This window comes from Stegostoma tigrinum, chromosome 12 (genome assembly GCF_030684315.1).
Source record: "Stegostoma tigrinum isolate sSteTig4 chromosome 12, sSteTig4.hap1, whole genome shotgun sequence".
NCBI classification, from domain to species: Eukaryota; Metazoa; Chordata; class Chondrichthyes; order Orectolobiformes; family Stegostomatidae; genus Stegostoma; species Stegostoma tigrinum.
In genome coordinates, this window is record NC_081365.1 from 35,012,147 (window position 1) to 35,033,874 (window position 21,728).

The 21,728-nt window shown below is 42.3% G+C and overlaps 1 protein-coding gene across 1 annotated transcript in view; it reads left to right on the forward strand.

Moving 5' to 3' along the window:
* Nucleotides 1-21,728, forward strand: part of gsk3ba (glycogen synthase kinase 3 beta, genome duplicate a) — a 183,844-nt gene that overhangs the window by 137,264 nt on the left and 24,852 nt on the right. The window contains exons 6-8 of the mRNA XM_048540399.2: nt 7,292-7,398; nt 10,322-10,419; nt 11,130-11,225. Of these exons, the coding sequence (XP_048396356.1) occupies nt 7,292-7,398; nt 10,322-10,419; nt 11,130-11,225 (301 nt within the window). The remainder of the gene's footprint in view (nt 1-7,291; nt 7,399-10,321; nt 10,420-11,129; nt 11,226-21,728) is intronic.

Below are 21,728 nucleotides of genomic sequence, written 5' to 3' on the forward strand. Positions count from 1 at the left end.
ACACTGTTTGTCCGTGCTGAAGCTGCTTTGGGGATCCACGAACTTGGACATCAAAGCCCCTTTGTTCCTCCACGCTTCCTAAGGACCTTCCACTCATTGTGTATATCTTACCTGTATTAGACCTCCCAAAATACATCACCTTGCACTTATCTGAACTAAATTCTATATGCTGTTGCTCTGTCCAGTTTTCCATGTGATTGATGATTCCGTCTCCTAAGACCATCTGCCTCACTCATCAAGACCACAAATTTTTGTACTATCTGTAAACTTGCTAATAATACCTCTATGCGCACATCCAAGTCAGTAATGTATATAAAATCAGCGAAATCTGTGGTACACCGCTTGTCACAGGCTTCCAATTTCAAAAACTATCCTTCATCATCACCATTTACTTCAGCAAGGCATTTGATAAGGTTCCCCACGGCAGGCTCATTCATAAAGTCAGGAGGTATGGGATTTAAGGTGATTTGGCTGTCTGGATTCAGAATTAGTTGGCTGATGGGAGGCAGAGAGTGGTTGTAGATGGTAAGTATTCTGCCTGGAGGTCAGTGCTGAGTGGTGTCCCACAGGGCTCTGTTCTTGGGCCTCTGCTCTTTGTAGTTTTTATAAATGACTTGGATGAGGAGGTTGAGAGGTGGGTTAGTATGTTTGCTGATGACACAAAGGTTGGAGGTGCCGTTGAGAGTATCGAGGGCTGTAGCAGGCTTCAGTGAGAGATTGACAGAATGCAGAGCTGGGCTGAGAAATGGCAGATGGAGTTCAACCTGGATAAATGCGAAGTGATGCATTTTGGAAGGTCGAACTTAAATGCTGAATATAGGATTAAAGGCAGGATTCTCGGCAGTGTGGAGGAACAGCGGGATCTTGGTGTTCAAGTGCATAGCTCCCTCAAAGTTGCCGCCCAGGTGGATAAGGTTGTTAAGAAAGCATATGGTGTTTTGGCTTTCATTAACAGGGGGATCGAGTTTAAGAGCCGCGAGGTTATGCTGCAGCTCTACAAAACCCTGGTGAGACCACACTTGGAATATTGTGTCCAGTTCTGGTCGCCCTATTATAGGAAAGATGTGGAGGCTTTGGAGAGGGTGCAAAGGAGGTTTACCAGGATGCTGCCTGGACTTGGAGGGCTCCTCTTACGAGGAGAGGTTGACTGACCTCGGACTTTTCTCTCTGGAGAGAAGGAGGAAGAGAAGTGACCTGATTGAGGTGTACAAGGTAATGAGAGGCATTGATAGAGTCGATAGCCGGAGACTTTTCCCCAGGGCAGGATTGATTGCCGCGAGGGGTCATAGTTTTAAGGTGTTAGGAGGAAGGTATAGAGGAGACGTCAGAGGGAGGTTCTTCATGCAGAGAGTTGTGAGCGCATTGAATAGTTTGCCAGTGGTAGTCATGGAAGCGGAGTCATTAGTGACGTTTAAGCGACTACTGGACATGCACATGGACAGCAGTGAATTGAGGGGAATGTAGATTAGGTTATTTTATTTATGGATTAGGATTATTCCACGGCACAACATTGTGGGCCGAAGGGCCTGTACTGTGCTGTACTTTTCCATGTTCTATGTTCTATTTACCTCCTATTTGCAAGCCAATTTTGCATTCAGTTTGCCTTGGAGTCCATGGGGTCTTGCCTTTTGGATCATGCGTTCATGTGGGATCCTGTCAAAGACCTTATTGAAGTCCATGCAGACTGCATCAATCACACTACCCTCATCAATATATTTAGCCACTTTTTTCAAAAAAACTGTCAATTAAATTAGTCAGACAGGATGTCCCTGTAACACATCACCCATCCTTGATCAGTCCCTGTTTATTCATGTATTGATTAATCCTTTCCTTAAGTTTTTGTTCCCAATAATTTTCTGACCACTTGTCAGACTAACTGATCCATAATCATCTGGCACTTCACCTGTAGCCAGCAAAATATATATAGCCCCAGTAATCTCCTGCCAAACCACCCATAGCAGCCTGGGAGCTCCTCCTTTATTAATCCTAACATTCTTTAGAATCTCACCTAAGCCAGTTGAAGTCTCCATCTGCAGTGAATTTTTCCTCTGAATACAACTGAGAAATTGGATCCTTTGACCAATTGTATTGAGTTATTGCTGTTAGATCTATTCTCCTCTAGATAAATGGAGTTAGAACATAGAACGGTACAGCACAGTTCGGGCCCTTCAGCCCACAATGTTGTGCCGTGTTCTCAACTATGATGTTGACTGTTTGGGTTAGATTGGCAAGTTACTTAGTGATGTAGGGTGTAAACCCAAAATGTTGACTTACCTGCTCCTCTGATCTGCTGTGTTCCTCCAACTCCACATTGTGACACAGTCTGTGACCCATTCTTGTTACCAATGTATTTTCACGCCTGGTTCAGTTACATTTTTGGCCAGTCGTGATCCTTGCAAACTCAGCCCTATCATCAGCATCATGGTTTTCAGAAATGGTAATGGAATTCATTGTCAAGAACAGATGCCTATTAATCATGTGGTAGGAATATTATTTGCCACTTAACAGACCGATCTGAGTCTTGCTGCGTGAGATCACAGACTGCTTCATTATCTGTGGAGTTATAAATTGACCTGAGCACTAGTGAATATCTCTACTTTTAACCTTATGATGAGAGAAGTCACGTGGAGTCTAGGGTGAGCTGATAAGATGGATATAGAACTGGCTTAGTCATAGAGCAGTGGTGGAAGGGTGTTTTTCTGTCTGGAACTGTGTGTGTGTGTGTGTGTGTGTGTGTGTGTGTGTGTGTGTGTGTAGATGGCCTGATCAGTAAGTTTGCGAGTGACGCAAAGATTGAATGAGCTATGGTTGGTGAGGAGGATTGCCAGATGATACAGCAGGATATAATTAGGCAGGAAACTTGGGCAGAGAATTCACAGATGGAGTTTAATCCAGACAACTGAAGTGCTGCATTTTGGGAGGTCGAAGGCAGGAAGGAAATATACAGTAAATGGCGGAACTGTTAGTGGCATTGACATACAGAGGGATCAAGGTGTACACATCCATAGTTTCCTGAAAGTGGAGAAACAAGTGGATGAGGTAGTCAAGAATGCATACAGCATATTTCCCTTTGTCGGTCAGGGCACAGAATAAAAATTAGCAAATCATATTGTAGCTGTATGGAACTTTAGGTCACATTTGATATAATTGTGTGCAGTTCTGATCACCACACTACCAAATGGATGTGGAGTCTTTGGAGAGTTTGTGGAAATGACTTGTTAGGATGTTGCCTGGTTTGAAAGGTATTGGTTATGCAGAGAGATTGGACAAACTTTGTTTTCACTTGAATGCCAAAGGATGAGGGGCAACCTAGTAGAAGCATACAAAATTGAGAGGCATGGATAAAATGGTTAGTCAGCTTTTTCCCTGGGTAGAAATGTCAATTACTAGTGGACATAGGTTTAAGGTTAAAAACTGGATAAGTTTAAAGGAGATGTGAGGCAAGATTTTTTTAACATAGATTGATAAGTGCCTGAAATGCACTGCCAGAGCTGGTGGTGGAGGTGGCTGCAGTAGCAATGGTTGAGAGGCATCTTGACAGGTATGTGAATAGGAAGGGAATAGTAGGATATAGACTGCTGAGAGGTGAAAGGTTTTTAAAGGCGTCTTGTGATGGCACAGTCTTGGTGAGTTGAAGGGCCTGTTCTGGTGCCATACTGTTCTTTGTTCTTCTTTTGTTTTTGCAGCAGTTGAAGGTGTTTAGGCCCAACAGCAATGTTTTGGAGCTCAGGTAATTTACCTACAGCAACCTGAAGCAATCTTCATTTGATACTACATATGACTCTAACCAGCTGAGAATGTTCACCCAATTCCCATTCATATCCATTTTGCTAGACTCCATGATTCTGTACTTTGTCAAATGTTGCCTGTACCACTATTAGAGCTGTTATTTGTTCCATCTTTGAGCCAAGGCTGTAGCCAGGTAGTCCTGTTAGATCTCAAACTGCATACCCACCAGCAAGGAACAGCTTCTTTCCAGCTGTTATCAGACTTTTGAGTGGACTCTAGCATCAAATAATGTAACCTATATGCCTCTTAAATATTTTTGATCTATATATTCTTTGCTTGCTGTGATCTGTCTGTACTGCTTATAAACAAAGCATTTTACTGTACTTCAGTATTCTTGACAATGAATCAATCAATTAATCAAGTTATTGCAGTGTAAGTACCCACTGAGAGATCTGATCATTCTTTTCCATCACATTACTGATGATAGAGAGTAGTGTTGGAACAGTAATCAGCCGGATTGGATTTGCCCAACTTCTTTGTGAACAGGAGTAAGCTGGGAAATTTCCCACTTTTTAATGGGTAGATGCCAGTGTTGCAGCTGTACTAAACAGCTGAGATGCTACTGACTGTGATTGTAAGTGTTCAGTGCTGCAACTGGGGTGGTGCAAGGCCCATAGGTTTTGCTGTACGCAGTGTGCTCAGCCACTTCTTGATATTGAGTCATACAAAAAGGAGCAGTGTTATTCCATTCAGTATTATCATGACTGATCAAGATCAATGTTCTACCCTGCTCTTCTCCATTACCCCTTGATCCCTTTCACCATGAGCTATATCCACCTCCTCCTTGAAAACACACATTGTTTTGTCTTCGACACTTTCTGTGACAGTGAATATTGTCGGCTCACCAATCTCTGGGAGAAGAAATTTCTCCTCATCTTAGTCTTAAAACATTTAACCCCTCATCCCATTCTCGATTCCTCCACCATCAGAAGCATCCTTCCTGTATCTAACCTATTTGGTTGTGTTTGAATTTTATAGATTTCTGAGATCCGCTCCCTCATTCTTCTAAACTCCAGTGACTACAATCCTAATGGTCTCAATCTCTCCTCATACGTCAGCCCTGCCATCCCAGGAATCCATTTGGTAAACCTCCAATAAGGAGACCAAAACTGTACACAGTATTCCACATGTGGCACCTCCAATCCCTGTATAACTGCAGTCAGATATCTTTGCTCCTGTACTCAAATTCTGTCGTTGTGGAGGCAAAGACACAATTTGCCGCCTTTACTACCTGCTGCACTCGCTTTCGGCCACAAGAGTGCACCGGATTTGTTGAATGTTCCCTTCTTGGTTTAAGCTATTTGAATAATAATTTGCCTTCCTGCTTTTGCCAAAGTGAATAACTTTACGCTTATCCAATTATACCATATCTGCCCACTGACTCAGCATGTCCAAATCACACTGCAACATTTCTGCACCTTCCTTACAGCTCACACTTCCACCCAGCTTTGTGCCATCTGCAAATTTTGAGATATTACATTTAGTTCCTTCATCTAAATCACAACATATATTGTGAATAGCTGGGAACCTAGTACTAATCCCTGTTGTACTCCACTACTCTGTGCCTGCCATTCAGAAAAAAAGACCCATTTATTTCTACGGTTTCTCCTGTCTGCTAACCATTTTTTTAATCCATCTCAATGCACCATTTCCAGTCCAATGCACTTTAGTTTTACACATTAAAATCTCAGGTGGGACTCTGGACTTTTAAAAAGGCTTTTTTCAAATAGACCACATCCTATGGCCCCACGGATCAACTTTACGAGGTACACCGTTGAAGAATTCCAGTAGATACGTCAAACATGATTTCCCTTCTGTAAATCCATGCTGACTGTGTCTGATGCCATTGCAGCTTTCTAAGTGTCTGCTATAAAATCCTTGACAATGGTCTCTAGCATCTTGTCCACTACTGACATCCGACTCACTGGTCTATAATTTGTTTTTTCTTCCTCTACACCCATTTTTAAATAGGGGGGCTGTTTTAGCTATGTTGGCTAAAGAATTTTGGAAGATGAGTGCCAGTGTCCGCTGTTTCTAGGGCGGCTTCCTTAAGTAGGCTGGGATATAGATTATCAGGCCCTGGGGATTTAACTGCCTTTTAATCCCATCAGTTTTTCAAACAGCCTTTTTCTGATTCTACGGATTTACTTCTGGTCCTCCCTCTCACTAAACTCAGTGTTCCCCATTGTTTCATTAATATGTGAACCGAGTTAATGAGCAGAAGAGTGGTATCTTGTGATGCTCGGGGTCGCCAGAGAAGACCAGGATGGATTATCCTTTGCGGCCGAAGACGATTGCAAATACTTTAGTGTTGTCTTTAGCTATCATGCAAATAGGTTTCTCATTGTTTAGGACGGGATGTTTGTGCAACCATTTCCTGTTCTTCTGTTGTCCACCGTTCTTCATATTTGATGTGACTGGTCTGAAGATAGGACCCAACAGCACTAGTCCAATGCACAAATGTAGGTGTTGCTGAATTCAATACCATGTGCCTTCGTTTCTCATCCTAGTCAAGAGTATTTTTTGTATTTTCTATTTCAGATTTTCACCATGTAATGGATTTTGATTCTCTTTTAGAATAGAATTATGATGGGCAAGTGTAATGCAGTAGTCAGCCAGTCAGACAAGAGTGTAAGAAACAGTGACCAATACTTCTGGGCAGGAGCAGGATCCATCGGCATGAAAAGATTCATGTCATTTTTAACAGAAACTGTGGACTACAGAACACCTCATGATTTTCTGTCTTGTACTTTGCTCCCCCATTTCCTTTTCTTTTGCAAATATTTGGTTGGATCGGTTGCTGAAAGGGCATTTTAAGATTCAGATGTCTAGATTTTGTATCAAATTAGAGTTTGGAAGACACCGTAATTCATTTTTGCTTTTTCCTGTGAAACACATTCCTTTCCAAAACTGTACATGCAGAAGTTAGTAATCAGTATTAGGCCAAGTTGTCGCTGAATATTTTACCTATGGCCTTTGACAGCTCTTGCTGTCCTGCTACACAGAGAGCCAGCTGCAATCTAGTATAGTAGGAACTGCAGATGCTGGAGAATCTGAGATAACAAGGCGTAAAGCTGGATGAACACAACAGGCCAAGCAGCGTCAGAGGAGCAGGAAGGCTGACGTCAGCCTTCCTGCTCCTCTAACGCTGCTTGGCCTGCTGTGTTCATCCAGCTTTACACCTTATCTGCAATCTAGTATGCCACCTGGTGTAGAAAAGTTTGTTCACGTTTCAAAGTCTGGAATGAAATTGTTGAGTTTTAAATTTGTAGATTTGGAACAACAGTGAAATAGCTGAAATGTTGAGCCCCAAAATCTCATTTCAAGCTCTCTTGTTTCATAATGTGCATTTCAGTGCTGAATGTTTGTACGTTTGCATTAATTCACAGCTACTGAAATAAATTAATTTTCAAGTCTCGCAGTTAGACTTTAAATTACTTTTTGATAACTTTAAGATATTCATTCATACAGAATATTTACTTTCTAATTTATTTTATTTCAGTGCAAAACAGTTGGTGCGTGGTGAACCAAATGTTTCTTATATCTGCTCACGGTACTACAGGGCACCGGAGTTGATCTTTGGTGCCACAGATTATACCTCCAGTATAGGTGAGTTTTTTGTTGTTTTTAGTATTTTGAAAGTTGTAAGGTGTTTTGTTGGTCTGCATGTTTGATCAGGTCTCTGCAACAGCTAGCCTTAACATTTTAGACGTGGCAGTTGCTGTTGATTTCCTGTGTTACTCATACTTCATTCTACAATCCTTTTTGAAACTGATTCATTCATAGGAGTGTCGGTTCAAAGCACTTATGCAATGAGACATTGCTCATAACTTAATGTATGAGCAGTGAAAAGCTTTTGCACGAGAGCCCTGTTCATTATATTGGTTTTAAAAATTCAGGATTGTGAATTTGCTCATCAATGAATCAATAAGTCATTCTAGTCAATTTGTTTCAAAGTCAAAAATGCTACTGTATGTGTTTTCAAAAAATGGTTTATGTTCAAGTGTCCTTTAGCGTACACTAAGACGGAAATAATTTATAGTGATTTGAGGCTGTTATTTTAGAATTAATGAGGCTCGTTTCAGTATGCGATTTTATACTTCTAGGCCTGATTCTAACACAGTTTTCTGGCCTTTTGGGGATTTGCATGAATCTGTTTATGTACAGGTCCAGTAGAAGGAATAAATTGACAATGGAAGCTGCGGAAGAATTTGTCATGTTATATCCAATTGACACACACATTTCATCAAATGCTATATTTTCAAACTTACCATGCAAGCAGCAGCATGTAAAAGTACTGTAATCTAACAAACCAGTAACGCTCGATCTGTGTGATGTCTCCCTAGGTACACCTCAGAGGTTAAAACTGAAAATGTGCCGATGATATCATTTTTTCCAATATTGTTAAGTTCAAATCTCCTCCAGTGTTATTGGTTATGCCTAAACTTGAAACAGATGGAAATCAGCATAACTAATTGGAGCCCAAGCAAAATGCTGAACCCAGACTGTGCACTTTGCTATTTTAACATTCACTTCTTTTAATCATCTTTCATGGACATCAGACATTGAATGTCTGTGAAACCTGCATTTGGACGAAGTTTTTGATTTTGGATGTGACTTGTGCAATAAAAATCTATTCATAGAAATAAAATGCAGTGCCTTTTTGAACAATTTTTAATTAAGTACCTTAAGAATACCTTTTTCAAATTTGGAAACCTGGTTGCATTGTTTGAACCTGGAACAGCTAGGTTTGAGAGTTGGAGTGTGACCAGTTTTGTTAGTGGAAATTCAGCCTGATGAGGGATTTGATGAACGGTTATGAAAGATCAGGGAGGCTCGACTCAACCATAGCCAAGGTTCTGCCAATTTTCATTCAGATTAACACGATAGGGTCAGAGGCCTACAGCATGGAAACAGACCTTTTGGTCCAAAGCGCGTATGCTCAGAAAGTTTCCCAAACTAAACTAGTCCCACGGCTGCATTTGGCCCATATCCCTCTAAACCTTTCCTATTCGTGTATCTATCCAACATTTTTTGAATGTTGTGACAGTACCTGCATCTACCAATTCTTCTGGCAGTTCATTCCACATACGAACTGCTGTGTGTGGAAATAGTTGCCCCTTTCTTCTTTCTTCTCTCACCTTAAAAATATGGCCCCGAGTTTTAAGCTCCACTACCCTAGGAAAAGACGCTTGCTATTCATCTTATCTGTGCTGTTTATGATTTTATAAGTCTTGGGTCACCCCACAACCCCTCATGCTGCAATGAAGAAAGTCAGTCTTTATTGTCTATCCTTATAATTCAAACCCTCCAGTCCTGGCAATATCCCTGTCAATGTTTTCTGAACCCCCTCTAATTTAATAATATCCTTCCTAGAGCAGGGTGACCAGAACTCTACACAGTACTCCAAAAGTGGCCTCGCCAACATCCTGTGCATAACATCCCAACTTCGATACTCGGCAATCTGAACAATGAAGGCTGGTGTGCTAAATGCCTCCTTTAACCATCCTGTCTATCTGTACTGCAGTTTTTTCAAAGAACTGTGTACCTGAGCTTCTAGGTCTTTGTTTGACAGCACTGCCCAAAACCCGTACTATTAATTGTACAATTCCTTTCCGTGTTTATATTACCAATGCGCAATGCCTCCAAATTTATCCAAATTAAGTTCCATCTGCTGCTTCTCATAGGTGCAAATATGAAGTAGTCTACAGGTTTAACTGTCTAGCTCAACAAATTTACTTCTGGATTTCTTCCATTGTCTCCCTTGAGTGTTGAGTCTTTTTGGAAAGTACAGTTCTACAATCTTCCTTAACCTGCCAGAAGCTGGAAAAGCTGATCATTTCAAGTATTTTATATTACTTGGCAGAGCATTGTTCCAAGCTAAAGGGAACAGTCAGCTGTACCTCAGACTGCCCAATCAATACAATGAGGAAAAATCTTCAAATTGGCCTTGGGATCAATCTAGTGCTGATTATCTGTCTTTTAAAAATAACTTGGGAGCTAGGTACTGCTGCAGACTCCTTCACTAGTGTGTTTAACTAGCTTGTTAACTCTGGATAAGTATCATTGTTGGTTTGAAATGCTGTTTGCATTTGAAATAAATGGTGCGCAAGTAAGCCACTTCTGCCATTTAATGAATGCATGACAGTGAAGAGAATTCTAAAACAATATGTGGCAAGAAAATAAGCCAAGTTTTAGATTAGTGACTGATTTTGCATCTAGTTTTCAGATGGAGACTTTGGAGCGTGAATCTCTGTACTTGCTTTGGAAATGAGTTAAACAGCATCACATTTTCCCCCTCCCAGATCTTCTCATTAGCCTAAGTTCAATGGAATAGAGCTGCTTAATTCTTAATTATTCTCCACTGTTAAAACTATCTGGAATAGTACATTTATGAAAGTGTGCAATGTGATATCAATTTAGCACTAAACTTCAGAGTGAATCTAATATTGATTGTGATTACCTTTCAAAAAAAATGCTTTTGTAGTACTGCTGTGAAAATTAACCGCTTGTCTTGATTTCATATTTGTAGATGTATGGTCAGCTGGCTGTGTGTTAGCAGAGCTATTGCTAGGACAGCCCATCTTCCCTGGTGACAGTGGTGTTGATCAGCTGGTAGAAATTATAAAGGTAAATACTTCAGTCTTCTTTGAGCTAATTTCTAAATCGTTTGTTTCATCAGTTTACCCCTCTATACGCACCCTTATCAACAGCCTACAGAATTATAGTGCTTCAACAAAGAAAGGATGACATTAAATTCGTTACAGTGCATTTCTGCAATTATCTGATTATTCAATTTGACAGGGATGCTTCACTGCTTGTCACTTTTAAAACATTTTCTGTTATGTCATTCAGTTTCTCTTAATATGATATCACTTGGAGCCTTGAGATAGTTCTCAGTTGCCTTTGCATCAGTGATTTATTTCATGCATGTGGATGTACTCTTTGTGAAGATGGTTTAAATTATGTTCTATTCAGTTGTGCCATTGTACGCAACTTATTTTTTGGCTGAGAACTGAGCTTTCAATGCATTTCAGTCAGTTGCTCATGGCCATGAGATAATCTGTAGATGGTCCCAACTTTCTGATCTAGCTATTTGTACATGATTGAACTTACTTCAGAGAATGGGGCCATCCTTATGGTTGATAGCCTAATATCCCTGTAGACAATTATTGAATACTGTAGTATTATATCTTGGTGACCAGTTTTCATATGCAAATATTTGAGGATATGTTGAACAATAATGTTCGCTTTGGTAATGTATCATCTAATGAATTGTATTTGTGTTTAATATTCATCTGATTATATAATACATGAGATGTTACTATATTTGTTTCTAGGTCCTGGGAACGCCAACAAGAGAGCAAATCAGAGAGATGAATCCCAATTACACTGAGTTCAAATTCCCTCAGATCAAGGCACATCCTTGGACTAAGGTAAAGAAAACTATATTCTTTTGACAGTGAAACCAAATCTTGTTTATTCGTCCAAGAACTAGTAACAAGCCCAGTCGGGGTTAATTTTTCTTACTGACATTTGGCAATCTGACAATAGAAACTATCATAAATTTTATTGACCGAAAAAATAGTTTTAAAGAAAACCTCTCCAAGTAATATAAACCTATGTTTTAGTTGCTAGTTCTTTTCCCTGCTTATAAGATTAATAAGAGAATTTTCATTAAGGATTAACATTTTTCAAATATTGATATAGTAAATGTATCAGTCATTAGTTCTTGAAAAATAAGTTGGTAATGAACCAGATTTGTTTTTCTTTTGAGCAGTTTTTATTTTAATAAATTCATACTGACACTAGATTGGCATTAATCTATGAAACTGCAACATTAAAAGCATTTTCAGTTGCTGATCATTGCACATTGAGCAATTGAAAACAACGTGTTGAAGAATTTCATGTTCATTGTACCGATAGCTTTCATTATTGGGTCAGTACTAGGAAGTTGATCAGACCACAGAACAGACTGAAGAAAGTTGTAAAATCCTGACTGTGCTGCAGAGCGCTGAGTGAATCCACCAAAAGATTATGTATATAGTTGGTCTCATTGGTAAAAGAAGATAATTTTGAGTAATTGCAGAATGAATATGTCAGCTTATTGTGTATGTGCGGATGACTTGCTGTTTGATCTATTGACATATGATTGCATAGAAGAGATGAGTCTGAGGGAAGACAATTTGAAAAAATGAGACAATTGTAGGGGAGTTGGAACGAGATTTTGTGAATATGAATGTGTCCATTTTGAAGTTGAACAAAGGAAAACAAGTGAGTCAGTGATTCAAGAACAAAGTTGTGATCCAGAGAAAAGCATCTCACTCCTCATGTTGCTACAATATTGGAAAAATGAGTGGGGTGAGGTCAGAAATAAAAAAAGACCTCAGGTCTTACTGTTAAGTATTCCCTGACTATTCAGATAATGTACATGACTTCAGCTAAATCATCCGAAAGACTTGTTTCTGATTACTTTGTGTTTCATTTACTGAAATAGTATTGATGCTTCATGACCTTTTAAAATGAATATATACTATTCTCATTATTTATTTCTTATAACTTTTTCAAATTTTTTATAGTATTTGCTTTAAACAGTCCTTTTCTTGATTGGAGATAATGGGAACTGCAGATGCTGGAGAATCCAAGATAATAAAATGTGAGGCTGGATGAACACAGCAGGCCAAGCAGCATCTCAGGAGCACAAAAGCTGACGTTTCGGGCCTAGACCCTTCTTCAGAGAGGGGGATGGGGTGAGGGTTCTGGAATAAATAGGGAGAGAGGGGGAGGTGGACCGAAGATGGAGAGAAAAGAAGATAGGTGGAGAGAGTATAGGTGGGGAGGTAGGGAGGGGATAGGTCAGTCCAGGGAAGATGGACAGGTCAAGGAGATGGGATGAGGTTAGTAGGTAGGAGATGGGGGTGCGGCTTGGGGTGGGAGGAAGGGATGGGTGAGAGGAAGAACAGGTTGGGGAGGCAGAGACAGGTTGGACTGGTTTTGGGATGCAGTGGGTGGAGGGGAAGAGCTGGGCTGGTTGTGTGGTGCAGTGGGGGGAGGGGACGAACTGGGCTGGTTTAGGGATGCGGAGGGGGAAGGGGAGATTTTGAAACTGGTGAAGTCCACATTGATACCATTAGGCTACAGGGTTCCCAGGCAGAATATGGGTTGCTGTTCCTGCAACCTTCGGGTGGCATCATTGTGGCAGTGCAGGAGGCCCATGATGGACATGCCATCTAAAGAATGGGAGGGGGAGTGGGAATGGTTTGCGACTGGGAGGTGCAGTTGTTTGTTGCGAACTGAGCGGAGGTGTTCTGCAAAGCGGTCCCCAAGCCTCCACTTGGTTTCCCCAATGTAGAGGAAGCCACACCAGGTACAGTGGATGCAGTATACCACATTGGCAGATGTGCAGGTGAACCTCTGCTTAATGTGGAATGTCATCTTTGGGCCTGGGATAGGGGTGAGGGGGGAGGTGTGGGGGCAAGTGTAGCATTTCCTGCAGTTGCAGGGGAACGTGCCGGGTGTGGTGGGGTTGGAGGGCAGTGTGGAGCGTACAAGGGAGTCACGGAGAGAGTGGTCTCTCCGGAAAGCAGACAGGGGTGGGGATGGAAAAATGTCTTGGGTGGTGGGGTCGGATTGTAGATGGCGGAAGTGTCGGAGGATGATGCATTGTATCCGGAGGTTGGTGGGGTGGTGTGTGAGAACGAGGGGAATCCTCTTTGGGCGGTTTTGGCGGGGGCGGGGTGTGAGGGATGTGTTGCGGGAAATGCGGGAGACGCGGTCAAGGGCGTTCTCGATCACTGTGGGGAGAAAGTTGCGGTCCTTGAAGTACTTGGACATCTGGGATGTGCGGGAGTGGAATGTCTTATCGTGGGGGCGGAGGAATTGGGAATAGGGGATTGAATTTTTGCAGGAGGGTGGGTGGGAGGAGGTGTATTCTAGGTAGCTGTGGGAGTTGGTGGGCTTGAAATGGACATCAGTTACAAGCTGGTTGCCTGAGATGGAGACTGAGAGGTCCAGGAAGGTGAGGGATGTGCTGGAGATGGCCCAGGTGAACCCAAGGTTGGGGTGGAAGGTGTTGGTGAAGTGGATGAACTGTTCGAGCTCCTCTGGGGAGCAAGAGGCGGCGCCGATACAGTCATCAATGTACCGGAGGAAGAGGTGGGGTTTGGGGCCTGTGTAGGTGCGGAAGAGGGACTGTTCCACGTAACCTACAAAGAGGCAGGCATAGCTGGGGCCCATGCGGGTGCCCATGGCCACCCCCTTACACTGTAGGAAGTGGAAGGAGTCAAGAGAGAAGTTGTTGAGGGTGAGGGCGAGTTCGTCTAGGCGGATGAGGGTCGGTGGAGGGGGACTGGTCGGGCCTGCGGGACAGGAAGAAGCGGAGGGCCTTGAGGCCATCTGCATGCGGAATGCAGGTGTATAGGGACTGGACGTCCATGGTGAAGATGAGGTGTTGGGGGCCAGGGATTTGGAAGTCCTGGAGGAGGTGGAGGGCGTGGGTGGTGTCACGGACATAGGTAGGGAGTTCCTGGACCAAAGGGGAGACAATGGAGTCCAGATAGGTGGAGATGAGATTGGTGGGGCAGGAGCAGGCTGAGACGATGGGTCGACTGGGGCAGGCAGATTTGTGGATTTTGGGAAGGAGATAGAAACGGGCCGTGTGGGGTTGGGGAACAATGAGGTTGGAGGCTGTGAGTGGGAGGTCCCCTGAGGTGATGAGGTCGTGAATGGTGTTGGAGATGATGGTTTGGTGCTCCGGTGTGGGGTCATGATCGAGGGGGCGGTAGGAGGTGGTGTCGGAGAGTTGGCGTCTGGCCTCGGCGATGTAGAGGTCAGTGCGCCATACTACCACTGCGCCACCCTTGTCTGCGGGTTTGATGGTGAGGTTGGGGTTGGAGCGGAGGGCTGCCCTTCTGTAGGGGAGAGGTTGGAGTGGGTGAGAGGGATGGAGAGGTTGAGGCAGTTAATGTCTCGACGGCAGTTAGAGATGAAGAGGTCGAGGGAGGGTAGGAGGCCTGGGGGTGGGGTCCAGGAGGAGGACTTGTGTTGGAAGTGGGTGAAGGGGTCAGTGGAGGGAGGGTTAGGTTCCCGGTTGAAGAAGTAGGCATGGAGGCGAAGACGGCGGCAAAACTGCTCTATGTCCAATCGTGACTGGTATTCGTTGATGTGTGGTTGAAGGGGGACAAAGGTGAGCCCCTTACTAAGGACTGACCGTTCGTCCTCAGTTAGTGGGAGGTCTGGGGGGATGGTCAAGATGCGGCAGGGTTCAGTGTGGCTGGTGAAGATGCGGCAGGGTTCAGTGTGGCTGGTGAAGATGCGGCAGGGTTCAGTGTGGCTGATTTCTTTTCTTGATTGTACTTGTGCAGATTTGACACCAGCTAAGTGTCAAGCTAAATGTCTTCAGTGTCTTGCAACTGCATGTTGACATAGAGCAATACTTATAAGGGCTGAAATCTGATTTCTAATCTAATCAATAAGTTCCAATAAAATATGCACCTCTGAATTTGAGGTCTTCTAGTTGTTTACTGTGAATATATTGCACTTTTCTCGAGAAGCCCAAAAGCTAAAAATTTCAAGTTTTGACTATTTTATGAGAGACCAAGCAAATTCCTCATGTAACTAGACATTATTTTGTAATGTGATCTTGAGAATAAATAATTAATTGTTCCTTATGAGACATAAAGCTTTCGCATAAACTAGTTATTCTTGCAAATCCTTGATTTGTATCAAACTAGCTTGAACTTGAAATTAACTTGAAAACAATTTTCCATAAATATACGAAGGTTCCTGGTGGCGTGATGATCTACTGAATTGCTGTCAGTTCTCCAAGAACTGAAAGCACTGAATGAGAAATGACACGTAACCTTCTGCTTCAGGTTCAATTGGCCAATTACCTATTGTTGACTTTACCCACATCATTGAAAGCTCATGCTCTTTGGGATAGTAAGGGTAATTGTTTTATATTCCTGCCCATGAAGGAAATCAAGAAATTAAAACCAAAGTTTGTATTAGGTCTATTTGAACTTAATCAGTGATTTGCGCGTTAGATGTAGACATTTCAGCTTAGGAAATTCTCTTGGATATGGCTTTCTTATTCTTTGTAGTTCAACCTCCACTTGCCTTTTAGCTTTCTGAATGACCCAGTTTTATCTTTGATCACTGTATTTTTCTGCCCAGTTGATATCCTACCATTGCTTGGTAGTTTCCATGATGTGTCTCACTTTCAAAAATTGAGATAAACGGTAGAATGCATTATGCATACAACAGTTAAGATTGGGAACAGTGCAGCCAAGTTGAATCCCATAAACATTCAATGGTCACATTATGCTCTCACTTGATTGTCAAGTGCTGTAATACTTCCAGTTTTATTTGATGAGATTCCTTCAGATTCCTCCTTGGATTCAAACATTTTATCCTCAGCAGAATTCCACTAATTCAAGAGTCATAGAGATGTACAGCATGGAAAGACACCAGTCAGTCCAACTTATCTATGCTAAGAAGATATCCTAACTTAATCCAGTCCCATTTGCCAGCATTTGGCCCATATCCCTTTAAACCCTTTCTATTCATATACCCATCCAGATGCACTTTTAAATGTTGCACTTGTAACAGCCTCCATCACTTCCTCTGGCAGCTCATTCCATATGCACACACCACCCTCTGCATAAAAGAAATTGCCCCTTAGGTCCATTTTAAGTCTTTACCCTCCTGCCTTAAACCTATGCCATCTGATTTTGGACTCCCCCCATCCTGGGTGAAATACCTTGTCTGTTTACTCTATCCATGCCCCTTATGATCTTGTAAACCTCTATAAAGTCACCCCTCAGCCTCTGCTCGAGGGAAAATAATCCCAACCTAGTCAGCCTCTCCAACCCTGGTAACATTCACATGAATCTTTTCTGAGCCCTTTCCAAGTCTCATAACATCCTCCCTATAGTAGGGAGACCAGAATTCCTACACTGTGCTCCAGTACTGGCCTATCCAATCTCCCATACGGATGCAACATGACCTCCCAACTCCTGTATTCCGTGCACTGACCAATAAAGGCAAGCATACCAAACACTGCCTGCACTATCCTATCTATCTGTAACTCCACTTTCAAGAAACTATGAACCTGCACTCCAAAGGTGTCTCTGTTCAGCAACACCACCTAAATCCTATATTCAGTGCACTGACCTATAAAGACAAGCATTCCAGACTCCTTCATTATCCTACTCACATGAGATTCCACTTTCAGCAATACACCCCAGGACCTTACCGTTAAGTGTATAAGTCCTACCCTGACTTCCCTTCCCAAAATGCAGCACCACACATTTATCTAAATTAAATTCCATTTGCTGCTCCTCAGCATGTTGGCCCATCTGATCAAGGTGTTGTTACACCCTGAGGTAATCTTCTTCATTAATGACTACACCTCTAATTTTGGTGTCATCTACAAACTTACTAACCATATCTCTTATGTTCACATCCAAATAATTTATGTAAATGATGAAAAGCAGCAGACCCAGCACCAATCCTTATGGCACACCGCTGGTCACAGGCCTCCTGTCAGAAAAGCACCCCTTCACCACCACCCTGTGTCTTCTACCTTCCAGTCAGTCCTGTATCCATATGATTAGTTCTCCTTCTAGCATGATTAGATCACATGGAATAATCAGTCTACCACAAGGAACCTTCTCAAGACTGTACTGAAGTCCGTATAGATCATGTCCATGTAGATCACATCTATCGCTCTGCCCTCATCAATCATCTTTGTTATGTTAAAAAACTCGATCAAGTTAGTGAGAGACAGTAGGAACTGCAGATGCTGGAGTATCTGAGATACCAAGTTGTAGAGCTGGATGAACACAAGATTTTTTTTCGGAAGGGTCTAGGCCTGAAGTGTCAGCCTTCCTGCGCCTCTGCTGCTTGGCCTGCTATGTTCATCCAGCTCTACACGTTGTTATCTCAAGTTAGTGAGACGCTATTTCCCAGGCACAAAGCCATGTTGACTATCTCTAATCAGTCCTTGCCTTTCCAAATACATGTAAATCCTGTCTCTCAGGATTCCCTCCAACAACTTGCTCACCACTAATGCCACGCTGACCAGTCTATAGTTCCCTGACTTTTCCTTAAATAGTGGCACCGTGTTAGCCTGCCTCCAGTCTTCCGATGCTTCACCTGTGGCTACCAATGACCCACATTTCAGCAAGGACCCCAGCAATCACTTCCCTCATTTCCCACAGAGTTCTAGGATACACCTGATCAGGTGAAAAGAATTTAAACTAGAAACTTCCTTTATCCCTGTACCAATAAAAACAACATTTTAATGGAATGTTAATTTTTCATTCGTTAGTACAGTATAAGCCTGCAGTCTCTGAAAATTTACATTCAGGGAGCAGAGTGTTGGGGTTGCTACATTGACTGCTTCATACTAGTTTCAGTACTGCCTAGAACAAAGTTGGGACTTGACACAACGTTTTGAATAATCATGCAAAACTATTCAAGGGTTACAGTCATTTGGAAATAGTGAGTGAGAGCTAGAAGTCAGCTGAAAGGTGCCACCTCTCGCCATAATGGACCTGACAGTATAAATTCCAAACATGATGGAATAACATCGCTCCATCAGCGGCTCCACTGATAATGTCATCTAGCATGGTGACAAAACGTTTGAAGGAAAACAAGCCAATTCAGCAAGCAAGTGAACAACCTTACCCACAACCCAAGCTACAGATCTTTGCCAAAACTTTGAAAGTTGCCACTGTTAAACTGTAGTAAGAAGGCCGGTGATTCTGTGTAATTGGAACTCAGGAAGTACTCCAAGTTGTTTGATAGCCAGGGCAAGTCCTTGGAGCTGTTAAATGCAGCTAAATGTTGGGATTAGAGCTGAAGAAAGCTTGGGGACTTGGAAGAAGTCATGTACATTAATAGTTGAATGCAGTAGAGGGCAAAGGTGAAACAAGTCCACAGGCAATATTTGTTACATCAAAGATAATTGCCGAAAAGTTCCATGGTGTGAAGGTAACACATTGGCCAAGATAGAAGATGAGCTTGCAAGTTATGAAACTGGAAGTTTGTTTACAAAATCCTGGAATTGTAGCATTACCTTAAGTACCTGGAATCTCTGTTACTGGTCATGAAAGTTACTGATAATATAAAATGTGGTGATGTGGTCTAAGATCATAATAGTTTGCATTAATATAGTGCCTTTAACATCAGAAGCTAGGTACAAGGGAAAAGTTGGGGCTAAACACAATGGCATTCATCTTCCCTGCATTTATTTAGAGCAAATGTTAGTACATTAGAAAGTCTGTCAGAGCTAAATGTCCTCAGTGTTTTGTTTTTGGGTCTTCCCACCATATGACAGCTTGCAAATAAAAAAAAAAGTGTGTCCAAGCAGTGATCCATGATGGACTCCAGAGAAAGCAATGCAGTTACAGGAAGGAAAGTTGTTGTGGTAAATTTACTTGGGTAAGAACGGAATTAGGTAAAGTTGCAGTCTATTGGACAGATGAGGAAGTACATTGTAAGTGAATGATGCAGACAACTGTACTCAAGTTTACAGACAAGTTGAAATGTGAAATGCATCACAGTAATTTGGGATGTAATTAGTCCTTATGGTTATTTATTGTAGCAAGGAAAAAGACACATTCTGAGAAAGAAACCATTGTGAGCTAACATAGCAGCTAGGAAAGGAGGATGGGTAATACAGGCCCATAAACGTTGACAGATTGGTCACATAGAATAATCTGGTGAATGAAAAGCCACAGATGGACAGCTGATAGTTTGAATGTGCAATTGTAAGTGATTTATGGGAAGCACATTTCTCAGGAATGGATGCGGAGGAAGGTGGAGTTAAGAACTGAAGAGAGCTGAGTGATGGGAGTTACAAGGAAGTAATAAAAGAATGTATATTATGGTAATGCCAATCTCAGTAAAAATGTCACTCAAGTGTCTTCCGCTCACTTGTATGGCTGTTCATTTGAATGTGGGAGTTGATTATAATGTAGGGGTGAGGAAGACCATATCTATGATTTAATATTTAATCACTTGTGGGACCATTGACATATCCATGTTAAGAATATGAAATTTGAAGTAGTTTGTCAATGAACTTGCAAGTTTTCTCAACTTAGCTTGAGTTTCCGCAAAAATATGCTGATGGAAGCTAGAAGAATTCTTGAAAGACAATATTGTACAAAATTTTGTGATTTTAATTGATCATGGGTTGTGGGCATCATTGACAAGATCAGCACTTATTGTCCAAACCTAATTGCTTTTGAACAGTGAATGGTGAGCTGTGTTCTTGAAATGCCACAGTATCTGTAGTGAAGGTACTCCCGTTGTGCAGTTAAGGAAGAAGGATTTAATCCACTGACAATGAAACAAGTCTAATATTGTTCCAAATCAAAATGGTAAGAGATCTGGGGAGAAACTTTATCCCTGAAAGTTGCCACCCAGGTTGATAGTGCTGTTAAGGCGGCTTACGGTGTGTTAGGTTTTATTGGTGGAGGGATTGAGTTTTGGAGCAGTGATGTCATGCTGCAACTGTACAAAACGCTAGTGCGGCCTCATTTGGAATACTGCGTACAGTTCTGGTTGCCCCATTACAGGAAGGATGTGGAAGCATTGGAGAAGTTGCAGAGGAGATTTACCAGGACGTTGCCTGGTCTGGAGCGCAGGCCCTATGAAGAAAGGCTGAGGGACTTGGGTCAGTTCTCATTGGAGAGAAGGAGGCTAAGGGGGGGGATTTAATAGAGACATACAAGATGATCAGAGGATTAGATAGGGTGGACAGTGAGAGTCTTTTTCCAAGGATGATGACTTCAGCTTGTACAAGGGGGCATAGCTACAAATTGAGGGGTGATAGATTCAAGACAGATGTCAGAGGCAGGCTCTTTACTCAGAGTGTGGTAAGGGCGTGGAATGCCCTGCCTGCCAATTTAGTTAACTCAGCCACATTAGGGGCATTTAAACAGTCCTCGGATAAGCATATGGATAATGATTGGATAGTGTAGGGAGAGGGGCTTAGATTAGTTCACAGGTTGGTGCAACATCGAGGGCCGAAGGGCCTGTTCTGCGCTGTATTGTTCTATATGAACTTGTGATGGCAGTGTTTCCATGTGTTTGCTGTCTTTGTCCTACTAGGCAGTAGTTTTGTGAGTTTAGTAATTTGCGGTCTAAGAAATCTTGGTGAGGTAGTGTTTTGCATAAAACTTTCAGGGATAAAGTTTCTCCCCAGATCTCTTACCATTCTGATTTGGAACAATATTAGACTTGTTGTTGGTTCATGCTGCAGTCAAAATCTGTTATAAGTGGACAGTGTGTCTGTTTAAGGTGGGGTGTCAGTCTGCTGCACTGTTACCCTGGATCATGTCAAATGTCACATTGGACCCTCACCCAACCAGGTAAGTCGAAAATTGCCATTGCACTGTCAGTTTCTGACATAAGACCATAAGACACAGGAGTGGAAGTAAGGCCATTCGCCCATCAAGCCCACTTCACCATTTAAGTCATGGCTGATGGGCATTTCAACTCCACTTCCCTGCACTCTCCCCGTAGCCCTTGATTCCTTCTGAGATCAAGAATTTGTCGATCTCTGCCTTGAAGGCATCCAACATCCCAGCCTCCACTGTACTCCGTGGCAATAAATTCCACAAGCCCACCACTCTCTGGCTGAAGAAATGTCGTCTCATTTCAGTTTTAAATTTAACCCCTCTAATTTTAAGGCTGTGCCCATGGGTCCTAGTCTCCCCACCTAATAGAAACAACTTCCTAGCGTCCACCCCCTTCTAAACCATACATTATCTTGTAAGTTTCTATTAGATCTCCCCTCAACCTTCTAAACTCTAATGAGTACAATCCCAGGATCCTTAGCCATTCATCATACGTTAAACCTACCATTCCAGGGATCATCCGTGTGCATCTCCGCTGGACAAGCTCCAGGGCTAGTATGTTCTTCCTGA